Source organism: Aulostomus chinensis, chromosome 3 (assembly GCF_037954235.1).
Source record: "Aulostomus chinensis isolate RoL2024-O1b breed Wild chromosome 3, RoL_Achi_v1.0, whole genome shotgun sequence".
Taxonomy (NCBI): Eukaryota; Metazoa; Chordata; class Actinopteri; order Syngnathiformes; family Aulostomidae; genus Aulostomus; species Aulostomus chinensis.
Genome location: NC_141322.1, coordinates 23,689,594 through 23,706,067, shown reverse-complemented (window position 1 = coordinate 23,706,067; position 16,474 = coordinate 23,689,594). Strand labels below are relative to the sequence as shown.

At 40.4% G+C, this 16,474-nt stretch overlaps 1 protein-coding gene across 1 annotated transcript in view; it reads right to left on the bottom strand.

Annotated features, from left to right (window-relative positions):
- nxph4 (neurexophilin 4) overlaps positions 1–12,456 on the bottom strand; it is a 43,281-nt gene extending 30,825 nt beyond the window's left edge. Inside the window, exon 1 of the mRNA XM_086200832.1 lies at positions 12,003–12,456. Within this exon, the coding sequence (XP_086056958.1) occupies positions 12,003–12,056 (54 nt within the window). The 5' untranslated portion in view covers positions 12,057–12,456. The remainder of the gene's footprint in view (positions 1–12,002) is intronic.
- Positions 12,457–16,474: the final 4,018 nt, after the last annotated feature.

Below are 16,474 nucleotides of genomic sequence, written 5' to 3'. Positions count from 1 at the left end.
TGCTGAGGTTGTGCATCAACAATGACTGGCTGAAATGCTCTGTATCAGACGGTAAAAAGATTCCTTCATAATGTTTGGATCTTTCATTTTTGCCCAATGCTATTTCACTTGTCTTTTAACTCATATCATCATGAAGAATGGGGCTGGAAACAGTATTACGTTAAGCTTTTTTTTTCTGTTATAGGTGCCAGAAATTCGAATCATGACAGGGGGAATGTAATTTATTCTTTATTCAAATAGCCAAATTTCAGATGTAGCGCCCTCATCGGAACATTCATCTGAGATCCACATGTTACAATTAGTTAATATACACAAGAGTGGATATTCACAGCAGGTCTGAATAAACAATAAAGGTTATCTGATGAGATATATGAAAGATTATGGCTGAACATTTTTAACTTTTTTTGATTAAGTGGTCAATGTAAGTTAAAGTGTTAATTTGCAGACGGATGACAATAATAAAAGGGAGCCTTAAAAAACCATTCACAGATTATTACCCGGTGCAAATAAACAGCCACACATGAACGTCGTACTTTAACAACATGCCGTATTCTTAAGAATCTGCATAAATTCAGCCCCCAGTGTGAGCTTGTGTTCATTTCAGTTCACATGCTTGTTCCTCACACCAGTCAACACACGTGAACACCAGAATACACACTGCTATATCAAATAGCAAAAGCATGTGGCACAGCGTGTGCTTTCTCCCAGGGGAGGCTGAGACGAGGCAACACGTTGACCACGGGCAGCGGCGTGATGCCAAAACTGGTGGCCCCCGCCGAGAGCTGCGCTACTCATCATGCATGTATGAAACAAACACGGTGCCCATCATCAGGAGCCAAGCATCCCTTCTGATGTGATCTATTTCCAAAGCTCGACTCTGCTCCTCGGAGCCAGGAAACAGAGAGAGAGAGAGAGAGAGACATTAACACACTGCTCACATCACAAAGATGACTGGGGACCCCTCAAAGTGGAGCAACACCAGTAGAGCAATCCAAAGTAGGGCTGACCACTTCACACCCACAATCTCCCTCTGCAGCTTTATTTATGAAGTCATGCAAAAGAGGACAACAACAAAACCCCTGAAGAGATTCAGGCAAACCAACCACTGAATGCATAACAAGATAATGATAAAATCTGCCATTTTCATTGAACAGAAGCCACAGTAAGAAAGTAAAGACTTTAGATGTTGTTTAATGACACAAATATATGCATATATCTGCATATATAAATATAATATTTACGGTCGTGCTCATTCAATCTCAACAGCTGAACATGCTCACAGGGGGGATGTCAACATGTTTAGCAGGTACTAACGTTTGCTACTTAGCACAAACAGTAAAGTACACACACATTTGGGCTAAATGTAATTTGTTTTGCATTGTATTTTGTTATTAATTCAAACTAAAAGGCACTCGAGAGCATAAAAGTATGACTAATTGAAATTAAACCTGGAGTCTGTTTAACAGAGAGTTTTCAGTGCTAGACTAATTTCGGTTTCAGATAAAGACTTGTAAGAGTTATATTGTTTTAATCCTTAAATGTTAGCCATCCTGTCCCCATGCTAACTCAGGTTTGAGAGAACGCGTATTCAGGTTTAACATCGACTGACATGATGCTTTAACTTGGGGTTGAGCATTCCTCCTGCTGCTATTCCAGAGCAGCTGGCTTAATTTAATCAAATTTGAGAACATTTACTCTGGGTTCAGCTCCAGCACAATGGAAGAAAAAAAATAAATTAAAAAACAATCATCAATCAGCTTTGAATTCACAATTCACCATGACAACAGGTAAATAAAAGGAACAGTATCCAAATGAATCCAGGTGACGTACTATGGTATGGTGATATTTATGTAAGTGAATGCACATTTATCTTCCTGACAGAGAAACAGAGAGAGAGCGAGAGAGAGAAAAAGGTTTGAATAACTTAACACAATATAGAGTCGTCTATTAATTCAACATTTATCAGAAATACATTTCCTAATGAATGACAACGTGTTTGAGTCTGACTATGGAGGCTAAAGCCTACATGCCATTTTTTCACCTTCTGAAGAGGGTCAACATGCAGTACAGGCTTGTAACTGAAGATGCACCCTTTTTTTTTGTTAGAAATATATAAAGATCAACTGACACAATTATGTGCACTTGAATACACACTGAGGATTATTACATTAAATTTCAGATATCTACTGAGACCTTAGCTCAACAGCATTCACTGCCTTAATTTCAACTACTTCAGTAAAGTTATACGCTGGCACTGAAATGCTTTTTTTTTTTTTTTAACACATTAGGACTGTGCGGACTATTTAGATAAATATATTCAAACTTTATTCTGTAGCTGAACCCAAAATCATGCTCCCTCAGAAGGACATGCAGAGATTTTATTTTGAACCGGGGGTGACTTGACGCTGTATCACATTTAAAAATGAGGGCAAAAGAACGATGACTGGCAAGCCTGACAGGCATAAGAGCGGTAGCTGTGGGTAGTCCTTGAGTGAGGAAGAAACCAGGAGTTTGATTCCGTCAGTAAAACTCTGCTAATTAATAGACCTTGATAAGGACTGAAAGAATAAAGAAATGTCTGGTTCAGTCAGAGGGAGGAGAGAAACCCTTTAGTCGCCACTAAGCGGGTTACGTCACCATGGAAACTGACCAAGAGTTAAGTTACTTCATTGGGGCTTTACACCAAGTTTCTCTTATATCTGGTTTAAAAAAAACAACCTCAGAGCTTTCACTCAACACAACTTCAGGTAGATTTCTTCAAACTTAACTCATGTGTGTTTGCAGAAGCAGGGAGCCACAGCAGGTCAGCCAATACTGACCGGCATGCTGGTTGGAAAATATATTAGCAAAATGTGACTTCACAATAAATAAAGCTTCATTCCGCTCAAGCTGCTGAGAAAATGTAGCACGCTATGGTAAAATGGCAGTAGCTCTATTTTTTTTTTTTGTGGAAAATTTAACCAAATTCATTTCAAGTCAGTGCTGCTAAATAATCAGAGAAGTCAATAGACCTGTCAGTCAAACAGGCAATAAATGTTCATTTCACCAGTTTATTTAATAACAAAAATAAACAAAAATCTAATATGAGCACTGATTGCTGCGTGCCTCTACTGCTGTGTGTATTTATGTTCTCCCCATGTGTGTGTGTGTGTGTGTGTGTGTGTGTGTGTGTTTTACACACATTTGCAGGACAAACGAAGTTAACTCAACTCTAACTGCAGAATAAAGTCCAGCTCTAAACAGTAACATGCAGAAAATAACAAACATTTGGTGTTTGTGAGTGAGTGTGAAATAGATCTGTCTCTCTCCATGGAAACAAGTTTCTGCCACTGCATATCAAAGTTTCCTCATCACTCGAGGATGAGGTGAGCAGGCGGCAACATAGACAGTCAATGTCAATGGGCTGGACCTTGATCTTTCTTGCTCAAGGGGTATTTGCTTTTTAGGACACAAGAGAAACACACTCCGCCAGACAAGTCCAGGGATCAGCCCAGGGAGCATTGGTACGTGATGTCATACTGACGTGCTTCTGTCAGTCACATGTACAGTACAGGTCTGAGTATGGGAGTGGCACAACACCGCCCGCCTCAGCTCTTTCATCCCAGTTACAGCAGAAACTACAAGTGTTTCTTTTCTTGGTCATCTATACACTTTGCGTGAGCGTCACTGTCTGAAGCATTTGGGGAATTGTAGCTTGTGTTGATGCTAATGCACACTAAAAGCTATTTCATTCAGAAAACAGCTGTGCTTCCACCACCACGCTACTGAAAAATGTAGTTCAACCAGCCACTGCCTGACACTGACCCTACGCCACTTGCAATGTTTTCGAACTGCTTCTTAATGGTTGTTGTAAAAAACCCTTGCATGGTCAGCGATGTTTTTACACACGTGGAATTTAAACAGTGGATTTGGACATTCATCTAAAATGTGACTAGCTAGTTCTAAGCAGTCAAATCAATCTCTTCAAAGCCTCTGCGTGATGAAAATTCAAACAATGTCAAGTCTAGACATTCAATAGGTTTTTTGAGGATTTAATTTCTAAACCAGACAGAGCATACCTCCAAGGCAATGTGATGTTATACGGTCCGGATCAAGTCTAAAGTCTGATCAATTGTTCCAACTTCTAACATTCTGCCAAATTTCCTCAAAATCTATGTGCAACTTTTTGAATTACCTTTCTAACTGACAGAGAGACTAATCAAAGCCAGGGATCCCAGCACCTCCTCAGTGGAGAATACAATGAAGAGGAACAAATCAGGAGTATTGATCCTTTACTCCATGGTTTCACCAAATCTCAAGACTTAAAAATAAGGATAAAACTACAGCCTAAAACACCTAAGATATGACATTCAGCAATTCCATTAGATTTTAGTCTGCGCTGCAGAAGGATTCAGATTCAGCCTCATTCCCTGCAATAACAACGTCCTCCACACAGTACAAAGGACCTAAAAATGCTTTAAAAAAAACACTCAAATTTGGGTGTGATGATGGATGAAGTTGTGACGCTCGCTTGCTCGCTCCCCTCCCCTCCCCCCCGCCCCTCTCCTCTGATCAGGACAGGGTGCAGTGATGGATGTCTGCCCTGTTGCCTGAGAACATTAATGACACGACACACCCAGTTGTAATGTCCCTTTATCGGATTCGGCTAAGTGTTCATTTTCTCCTCTTTGACATTAGGGCTGTACTACCTCTGTGGTGATTGCTGTGTAATAAATACACTCTTTGTCTATCCTGCCTCGGTCATGACAGCACAGAACAATCAGCTCTTGCGTGCTCTGCATTCCTTAATTTTACCTCTTTGTTGTATAAGTGTGCGTATGTGTATGCTTGAATATCCTGATGGCACCGTTCTCCTTGTGCCCGTCTCTGTCACATATCCCTACAGCAAACAGATTACCAGTAATATTTTCAATTTGATTTCTTTTCAGGCCTTATCGTCTCCTCTGACATTCCCTTCTCTTGCCCCCCAACTCCTCTCACAGAGCAATTTTCCACAGTCGCTCCATAAGACTTGGTGAGTCATACATAGTACTATTGCATTAATGGTAGCACATCCATTGAGGTAGGTGGGGATGCATTAAAATGCTATGTGAGTTCTGCAGTGTGCAAAGAGCTCAGTTCAAGACAGATCAGGTGTGGTTATCTTGACCTGGACCTGTATATGTGCTTCGCCTGCTCTGCCCTCGTTCTCCTTCCCTTCTCTGGGGTCGAGGAGAGACAGAGAGCACAAAGATGACACAGAAGCAACACAAAAGTGAGTCATGTGAAGAGGGAAAATGTTCCAAAGATTTGAAAAATGAAAAACATGGCATTTCAGACTACTTCCTATTTGTTTTCTATCATTGTAACCAAACACAATGATCTGCAACACCACCATCAACACGTTCTCTTCAAGCTCTGTGCTGGCAGTTACACAGAGAGCTCTGTCGGAGGCTGGACGGCGGCTCAGGCCGGGGAGCGCGAGACCCTCTCGGGGCCGAGGCAACAGCTGTGCACAGGCCTTCTTCTCCAGATCACCCTGGCAGTGAAAGCCAGGTTGCATGGTGTGATGTGGAGCCCAGTGTTGGGCTTCTCTTTGACTGGCTCTGAATGTTCACTGCAGCTTAAGAACTCATTAATACAGCAAGTCAGGGATCGTTGGTGTTTATGTTAAAGCTTATAAGGGATTCTTAAATCGTCCTTTACTGAAGTTTGGCATTTACCTGTTGAAGGCCTCCAGGGACCATGCATTTCAGTGCAGATGTATTCACTTTAGTTCTCCTTTTCCTGTGAAAGTTTTATTTAATGATGGTAAATGCAGACTTCAATCAGTGTGATTTGGTAAACTGCCTGAACAACTAAACTGTTCCAACCCAGTGTTTGGTCTTTCTCCTCATATAATGTTATTGTACAAAATATGGCAATGCGAATGAAACTAGTAAAGCATGAAGGACTCCAGTTGAACAACAAGGTGGGACATCCATGTTCAACGAGGGCTGAAAGACTAAAATCATCAGTTTGCGGTAAAACAAAGAAGTTTGGGTAAATAACTGCAATAACATAAAAAAAAAAAAATCCCACCTACAGCAAGTCAGAATCGCTTTTTGTCTTCCTAATTGTTGGCGGCTTGTGAGTAAAGCTAACGCAGAACTGGATTCTTATCGTTTTGAAGTAAGTGACAAAAACATTCCATGCTCAAGGGCAACAACAACGGAGCAGCTGCCTGAGTCAAGTTCATTGAATCAGAAATTAATTAAAGCACCTTAACAAACAAAAACCAAACAAAATAAAAGTAAAGAATAGAGGAAGATTTACTATTGTGTTTGGTGCAATTTTAACATCTTCCTAGTAACTTTGCTCTTTTAAGTTGAGTTACCATTGATTCACCATGTTAGCTGCACTATCATTATTATCAATATTATTACTATTACCATTATTCTTTTTTTAAAGTGGCCATAATTGATTTGCTAAATCATTTTAACAATGACAAACAGGTATTTGGATATTACAGTGCGGCTCTACAGCTCTCAATTATGCAGATAGGATGTTTTTCATTGATTAATGCTTCAAATTTGAGTGTGAATATAATTAATTGTTGAACTCTAACATTTTCTCTCCATCGTGTGAAATGACCAGGTTAATGTGCGCACCCTGATTTTCTCTTTTCTACACAGATGCCTAATTCAGTTCTGCCAGTAAAGGTAGAAAATCGCTCAACAAGGAACCAGGGAAACAATATTTAGCGTCTGCCGTCATGCGATAAACTGTTACTTTATGAAGGAAATTCTGTTTACAATTTTACATTAACTTATGCTCGACGGTGGAGGAGGGGGTGTATTCAAGCCGTCCGCCTCTCTGATTTCCATGTTTATCTTTCCAATATAAAAACTTCAGCCAAATGCCAATTTTATTTTGGAATTCACAACCCAGTCAAACCAAACCAAAACCAGACTCCTCTCTTAAAGCTGGGGAGGAATGTATTAAAAAAAAGAAAAGAAAAAAAAACCTTGTTATTTATTTATTTTTTACAAAATGAATGTTTCAAGAACATTCTTATATGAGTACAGCCTGTAAAAGAAGTACAAGGATGAAGGATGGATGATACTAAATACACTGAAACCCTTGCATGATTTACTCACATCAATTAGGCCGTATAACAGTTACTGACAGGCTGAATGGAGAATAAATTATGTTAATGCACTGCCTGTGCACACAGACAAAGCACTATATGTTTAATGAGTTACAGTCATTCGATTAAGAGTCACAGGCCAGATGATGTAAATATTAATTTGATGACTGAGCCTGAAAGATCAGACGAGAAGATGACATCTGAAGACACTCCAACTGAGTGGCTTTGTCTGGCTGATCCAGCATGACGAGGACTGACGCTCCTTCTAGCGCCACCATGAGGTGGTAGGTTTTTACTGCCATGTTGTCCATTGGACACAATACCATGGACATTTTTACAAGACATTCATTCATCAGTCCATCTCTTTCCTTATTGAATTTATATGATTGAGAATCAAAATGTGGAAGTTGATTTAAAATTTCACCAGATTCAATTCGAGCCTCATTCTTTTTTTTTTTTTCAAATCTCAACATTTCTTTCTTTACTTTATTAGAAAAAAAATATGCTTGAAATATGACAAAATTAAGCTGACTGGAACTTGGTCACCACATTGCTGCTCACAGCTACTCATCACAGTGCAGATTATTTCTACAATTACTTGCCAAATGGCTCAAACGAGTTTCATGATGTTTAATCGCAACATTTCTACACATATTTAATTGAGTTATGTCTAAAAAAAGAAAAAAAATTGGGTAAAATGGGACCATCTCAAATTTTGGTCCGCGTCTTTAAATAGAGCACATCTCTGTTTTGGTGTCATTTGTTTTAGCTCTTCTGAGTTCAAGACATTTAGAGCTCATCCCTTCAATTAAAGCCAAACACACTCGGCGGTGACAACATGGCGCCCTATATTTCCAGCTGTTTCCTGTCTGCCTGCAGAAGTGTGATGTGCTCCGGTATTTTGAAATGAAGGCACATCTGCTCTGCTCCAGACCGGCTAGAATGGTTAAAGTTATGTGGAGGGCGGCTGTGCTGTGATAAATGATGCGACGCGTTTGACAAATTTCTTCTATATTCTCACAAATCTGTTCCACATACATTTCTGGGCAACTTGTGATTTTTTTCGGTCTTATAAGAGCACTTGGAGGCAAATGAATTAAAAAAAAAAAAAAAAAATCACCCAAACCTTCTCTTGCTTCTCCTTGCAACGACCTCGACCTCACATAATCTGATGGTTCTTTTGACCAGAACATTCTAAAGAATAAGATGCCAAAATACATATGACCTGCCTTTCATATGGAAAAACGTATGGTTTGCTCTGCGATCAATGTGACAGATATGATAAAACCTTGATATTAATGAAGTATGGGAGCTGATGCATTACCCCTGCTGTGACGAGAGCTTCAGATGAAACACAAAGCAAAGAATGTCTAAGAGCCAAAGTGCTGCAGGCTGCATCGCTATAAAACACAGCACATTATCGGTGGCATCAACCTCAAAGTGATGATTCGCAAATTTAGAAAAAAAAAAAAAAAAAAGGAGTGTGACTATGCATTACTATGCATGAACACTTTTTATTCATGGTTGAATCTATGACCCGGGAACACCTTTGACATCCACATATCAAACATGAACAGGTGGTTCCAACAGGCTGAGAACCAAACGCCTGCAACAGGCCTCAGCAGCAGCAGCAGCAGCAGCAGCAGCAGCAGCAAACGTTTGTCCCTCTTTAAAAAGAATACATTACTCTTGCTCTGTCAACCGGACACAAGCATTGATTCAAATTGAATTTGGCAACATAATATTTCATTCGTGTGCTTGCATTCTTTACAGATTACCAGCGGGAATAGTAATACCTTATTACTTTTATTTATTAAAATGTGAAAGTGTTTTATTTAAATTGCTAAAAAATGCAAAGTTTATGGCAGAGAGCCCTCTCAAAAACGATGACAGATGCTACCTATGATACAATATACATTCTTATGAATTATATGACAGCTTGACACATTTTAATTACATGCGTCTCTCCTTAAGGCTAATGATACAATGCCTGAGGTGAAACTATTCACTGCACCGAGCAAGCGATGACTCATTTTTGAAGTAATGGCTTGCCAAAAAAGGGGTAGAGCGGGCTGTGAAAGGGTGAAAAACAAATTAAATAAAAATGGATTGTTGCTTAACCTTAAGCAAACCATGTAAAAATCCATTAAAATACTGTACGAATCCATGCCATTCTTCTTCTTCTTTTTTTTTTTAGGTTAAAGAATGCTTTGATCTCTGGGAACAATTTCAGAGGCAATAGATAGCAGTAATGTGATTGCTTCTGTCATCATGATTCAACAGATTACATGTCAAATCGGTTAGTGAATACAGAATATAATTTGCACAGATTACAGGCCAGTGCTGCTCGTTGAAACTGGGCCATTAGACCGTTAGATGGTCCACACGTGGACAGATGGATCCAGTGGGAGGAAAAAAAAAACAAACCACGAACCACCTGGTTTAATCCAAGAGGAAAACATCTGATCCTGCTCCTCTGATGGCTCTGATGTTTTTTTTTTTTTTTCCCCACAATAGTGTGAAGAAGTGCGCATTTTGGCAGGAGCGTGAGTCATGGAAACACACGAAATTACATTTTTCATTTGTAGGGAGAGAGAGGTTTGTACTGAAGTGCATGAAATATACAGTACGAGAGATGATTGCAAAGGAATATTGTATATGTATGTATGTATAATGAAATTAAGAGACTCAGTTGTTGCAATATCCCTGGGGTATATAGCTAGTTGTTTTATGGGGGGAGATAAGAGGATTTTGTCAGGTTGAGATGCCGGCTAATGCTATTGTTCCTACTGGGAGCACAAAACAGCAAAGAAGCTTTTCACACATCTTTTCTTCTTTTGTAGTGCTGTTACTGTAGATATCGTTTCAAAGTACAAGGTGGGAAAATTATAATATTGCAGCTTTCATATGCAAGGAAAGCAATTTTTTTTTTTTTATGAATGTGAAAACCCACCTACAGAAGAAGTGTTTTAAAACAGGTTCGTTTTATACATGCCATATTGGAAATAATCTGGAAAATACTTTTCATATTTCTAATACAGCCTTCAAAATAGAATTTCCTTCCTTTTTCACTTCCCATCCTCTCACCTACACTCACAATTCACACCTAATTCATTTACACGTGTACTTTAACAGGCCTCTGACAGACAGTAAATGGCTTCTACCGGTGGGTTTTACTATAAGAGCCAACCGGATTAAGATAGAGAGATGGTTAATGTTATCGTCTCCTCCTTCCAGTGACTTGTCTTTGCTTTTCTCTGCTTCCCTCCTCCTCCTTGTTTACTCAAGTTTCCTCCTGCCCTCACTTATTCACTCTCTCTTCACTTCTTAATCCCTCACGGTGCACAGGCAGCTACCGAGAATGTAACTCGTCACATAATGTCAGCCAAATTACTGCGTCATCTCTACCGCTGAATTGTTTAGAAACAAACAAGGTTCATAGCCACATTTACTCCACAACGACAACAAAATATATTAAAAAAAAAAAATCTGCAAAGGCACATTTACTGAAAAGCGTATCTGAGATAATCTAAAACCTCAATAATCCTAATATTTGAACCCGGGCTGCACTCTCATGCCAATGAGACAAAGCAGTTTCACTTTGTAGGAGAAATGATTTGCATTCAATCTTCAAAAAGAAGCGTATGTGTTATAACCTGCCAGAATCCAACCTAACCCCAATCTGCCAGCAGCCAACAGTGTTTTTAAGGATCCCACGCTAAACTACCCACCATCACCATTTGTTTTGTTTGCAAAAAAGGAAAGCCGGCTCCAGCGGACCACCAAGCAAATCTCATACCCCCCTAGCCACCCCCTCAAATCTTCACTTTTTTTTTTCCCTTGGTTTGTCTCTAAAATAACAAAGTGATGCTCCTTTGCTAATAAGATGTGCTTAACATGTCAAGGTTGGATTTTGAAAGTTGTTCAAAATAAAATAAAACAAAAAACAAACCTCAACAGGATTTGACTTGACTTTGTAAGTGGTTTGAAATCGGAGCAAATATTTCATAATGAAAAAGGGAAGACGGAGGCGAGAGGAGAGGAAGAGGAAGGGTGAGGGAAGTGAAGGAAGTCAAGAGGTGAGGAAGGGGGATGTGGTGAAAAAGTGATGTTTTTATTCTCTTTCATTTCCAGCTGAGGCCAAAGGCATACTGATGGTGTCTATCTGCTGGGACAGACAACCTACTATTGTATTCTCTGGAATTGTTTTCCACTCTATCATGTGTGGAGGTCTAGATATACATTATTACCACTATTATAAACCCACTGGGAAAACAGAGTCATGCACAAACAGCCAAGGATGATACAGCACACGCAACCATCAGCTGCTGCAGCTGAGCCGAACTGAGCGTACAAACTCTTTGCCACAGCGTTGCTGAGATAATAAAACAAGCCACAGGCGCGTTTAACTTCTGAAGAAAAATTAGAGGAAGTTGCTGGGAGCGCAAATAGATAAATAGATAAGGAGGGCTGCTTAACTGGAAGTACAGAGGAAAGACAGCAGAGTCTGCGCATTTTCAGATCGGCCAAAAGTGGAGCTGGCGGTTGTTGTTTTTTTAATATATATATAAATATGTGTAATTTATTTTTTATTTACACAAATTGAACAAATTGGCTTGCTTGTTACGACTTAAAACTTTAAATCAAGTTCCATGTTCCGCAGTTCATGGAGTCTACACACCTGCCGGAGATAGAGAGTTTAATGAAGTAGAATATCAGCAGTTGTTCTGGAGTTTATCTCATGCGAATTCTTTCAGCGCCCATTTAAACGTGTTTATTCTGCTTTCTTGGAAACTGAATGGAAAGGCAAGCGTTTCTTCCCAAACGCAGAACTCGTGATCTGTAACATCATAGAAACGTTACTTGAAATATTTTCTGGCTGATTAAAACTCACCTTCCGTAGGATCCACTGGCAGAGGACAACTACGGTCCAACCGAGAACCTGCATGTCGTCTTCCTCACAGCGGACCAGCCCGAAAAACTAAACGTGTCCTCGGCTAAACATATAAAGACGCACCGCGGACTCCAAGCAATCCCAGCTGACAAGGAAAAAAGTATCAGAAAAGCCGTTAAAAGTTGCGTGTTAGCTCGGTCAGTATCTCGGCGGTTTCAGAGGGCAAACTTTGCACGGCGGGTTCAGTTTCTCCGGTCCGCCTCATGTGGCGTATCCGCACTGCTCGCCTGCGCTCATGCTGCACGTTCGCTGGAAGTTTTGCGCGGAGATGAAGTCAGTTTGGGAGGTGGAGGCGAAGAGAGGGTCTCGGTGAGGATCACCAGCGCTTCTTGTATTTTAGGATGCTGACTGGTTGATTTAGAAGGATGAGATATCTCGCCTCTCTCTCTCTCTCTCTCTCTCTCTCTCTCTCTCTCTCTCTCTCTCTCTCTCTCTCTCCGCGTCCTTGTGCGTGCGGCGCGCAGCAGCTTGACAGTGACCACAAGCGCGTATGGAATATTTGGTCCTCTCGGTGTAGAGCTGCTGAGCTGATACTTCCCAAATAGGCTGGCAACAGGAGAGGCTGCTGCTTCTGGTTCAAGTGTGCTGAAGTCGGTCGGTGCAAACTAGTAAAGTATGCAGCTGACTACAAATATGAGTTTTGGCTGATAGATTCCATACAATCGTTGTTTCAGGCTCCTGAAACGGATTCATCTCGATGGTAAAATCTTCCTCATCATATGTCCAGATTTTCAATTGTTCCTCGTGTTCATGGAAAAGCTGGACCGAAGCCATTGTAAGGTCTCAATGTGCATCCAAAACCTGTGATGAGCATGAAAGAAAGTCTGTAATTGGACAGACAACTGATGAAGAAAATAACAAGTTCAATCATTTCAAATGTGTTTGATGTCTTTATCATTAGCAACTATTTGCCCACTACAAGCCCCGCCCCTTTTATCTACCTGGAGAGAAAGGTGAAAAAAGCAAAATGTAGCAAATTTTAGCCAAAATAAATCAATTGCTTATCAAAAATGCCTTCAATTTTTATGTAACTTGACACATACAGTACACACACATGCACACACACGCACGCGCACGTGTCATGTTATGGAAAGCAGTGAATTAGAGCATACACATTCATACACATGAGGAAATCCATAAAACTAAATCCTCATTTGTCAAATTTATTTCCAACCTTCATTTTGTCCGCAGTGGAGTACAATTTAAATCCCTCTGGACGTTGTGAGATCATCACAATCTGACACATAACTGTGTGTCTCTCACGCCACCAACACTCTCCGGTCTTAACCACCTTTATCTAAAACATTCCCAGGAAAAGCCCTGTCTAATCTTGGTGCGATCGGAGCAGACAGCCTGAGCTGGCCACATTATAAATCCTAAGAAAAACAATTTTGAAATATTAATGTTGCGTGGATATATTGGGGCAGTATGGCCCACATCTCTCCCTGATGACTGGCCCCAGCTGCTGCCTTCCTGACTGTGCCACCTTCAAAATCAACTGATCTGGGATGCACAGCGTTTGCTTGCCTGTCCAGTGGCTTCATCTGTGTGTTGATCAATGTTTGTCTGCTTGATTGTTGGCGTGTCTGTATAATGCTGTCAATCACTCACACGTATCTGACTGAATGAATGACTGATGCACGTCTTTGCTGGAATGACTGTTTGTGTATGATGAACACTGAAGTCTTCCCTCCTGGACAGGTGACTCGGTGACTAACTGACCAGTTACCAGTTTACGTTTGCTTCTCTCTTTTCTCTAACTGTGCATAAGCCATGTGTCTATTACGCTTTTATTTTTCAGATCTCCTTCAATCTAAGAGGTTTAGGAGCATGAATGCACAGATCTCTCTCCTGTGTCTATAAATCTGCCATAGTAGATTGCATCTGTCTTTTTTTTTTTTTTTTGCCCCTGAACTCAAAAATAGATCTGAGGATCCAACGCAGACAATAAAGTGCTTTTTGTCCTCCAGATCTGGGACATTCTAGCTCACCTGTAGCGCGTCGTCACAGTCAGCCTTGCAGGGACGAGACCAAATAGTGGGACTGCCAGCCAAAGTGCACATCACGCTGATGGGCTCAGAGGTAGTGAGGTGGGTCAGGCCTGTTCTGTCACAGTATTTCACAGATGGAGAGGAGTGTCTGTATAAAATGAACTGCTTTGTGGTTATGTATGACTATTCCTATCGGATATTAGCAATCTGTTATCACTCTTTCAAATGCATCTTTTTTTTGTTGCAGTCTGTCTCTTCTCAGCAGAGTGAGGATGACACAGCACTGCCTCCCCGTGAGCTAGAGAGTCACTGCACACACAGACCAAACTTCCTACGACTCAGGTTTAAACGCTGAGCACCGTTTTACCGAGGAGGAGCAGGAGTAGCCAGCTGATGAATGGACAGATGAAGAGAACAGATACTGATAACTCTTGTCACTTGTCTTGTGCACCACAATACAGTGCAGACAGGTTGTTGCCTCACTCACTTGCTTTGCTTATCTTCGTGAAACTGTTGGTACATTTGACTATTCTGATGACAGCTATATATGGAGTTACTGTCATCTGCAAATATCTAGAGGGTAAGAAAAGAGCTCTAATAACATGAAAGAAACAGATATAAGTATCGTCATGTGATCATTTTCCTAATCTGGCAAGACAACAGCTCAGACCCACAGCTCTGTTCAGGGGGGGCTCACTTTATTGCGCTACAGAAGAGACATTAATATGACGTTAAAAATATAGCTCTGGTGATATTCCATTTTTTTTCTTTAATGTAAACAAATTTAATTAAAGATCTAAACCAGAATAACTTGATAAAGCCCGATATAGCCTGGAGCACTGTTAATGAAACTGCTGTACTGTGTAAAATACTTGTGTAATGTAATCGATGAACTTGAGGTTTCTAAAGCAGCAGATATCATAGTTGCTGAATGTTCACCTGTGGTGAGTAAACCTTGGACGGTAACAACATTTGGGCTCCCGAGGATAAAACCTGGAACGGGAGGGCTGAGGCGAGAGTTTGAAGTCTGCGACTTCACAGCTAGGTGTCACTAGACCCTCCACACTGGTCCTTCAAAACTCATTTAATGAAACTAAGCTAGCAATTCATGGGTCAAGTAAATGTAACATTCAACACTACAGAACATTTGTTTACAAATTTCAGTCGAAAGGAGGAGCTGCATTCAGTCTTGGAGGTGACAGAGTCGTCTCTGGCAGTATCCACACACACACACACACACACACACACACACACACACACACACACACACACACACACACACACACACACACACACACACACACACACACACACACACAAGCAATTTATGGGCCGATTTCCTGTGCTTCTATGATGCAATCAATTATATATTGCATCATAGAAGCAAAGGAAGGCCAGGGTTTAGACAGCATTACAATAGCAATCAGCCTCTGTTTAAAAGAAGTGCGTCAGTCACGTACTGTATAATGTTTGCTTATAAACCTTCAATGGTTTGCTCTTTTGTTTTCATTTTTTAAGGGTATATATATATATATATATATATATATATATATATATATATATATATATATATATATATTCATGATTTATTTTGAGTAGCTGGAGATAAGCTGGGGACATACTATATAAAAACCTTTTCATTAAACATATTAGATACAGAATCTGCTCAATTTTTTTTAGTGAATGAAAAAGCAGGGCAAAAGAACGAACTTTTCCTGTATTATAGGGGTTAAAACATTTTATTGTGGGTATCAGAGATCATAAGAGTGAGTTACTCTTTTTTTGTTTCTGTCAATCTTATGGCTGCTGGAAATCGGAGTGTTACACCCATTGCTTCATCTTCAGTGGACCATGAAACCCTGTCTATCAAACACAGCAGGTCTCAAAGAATGTAACCATTTCCCTTTTCCATCACTGCCCTCCATTAAATCTACTGCCTGTGATTTATAGGACCACAGCACGCTCCGTCTTCCTGTTTCCCCCTTTTCTTTTCCCCTTTTTTTTTGTTCCCACTGTTGGGAGGGGTAGGTTGGTCTGAGTGCAATTTCTGATCCACATTGGAAGTGGCAGGTGAATTTCGCCCAGCTGCTCCCCTTCTCTGTTCCACTTAGCAGCGACGCTCCTGTTCCGAGTCACTCGCTTGCTGAATGGTTATAGTAAATGAATGAACATGCTCTGAGCAGGAGCAGAGTGCATCTACTTTCACAAATATCATCCTCACATCATGATTCCACTTTTTCATCCCGGATGTCAGAAGAGACTTTTCCCTTTCTGAAAACGTTCCTCGTGTTTGCAAATAAATAACAATTAGGAAGCGTAAGAAAATAGAGTGCCGTGAAAGCACATATTAGAAGCCCACACACATTTAAACATTAAGTAGCCTGAACAGACTCTTATGTTCATGCTTTTAATGAAAATAGC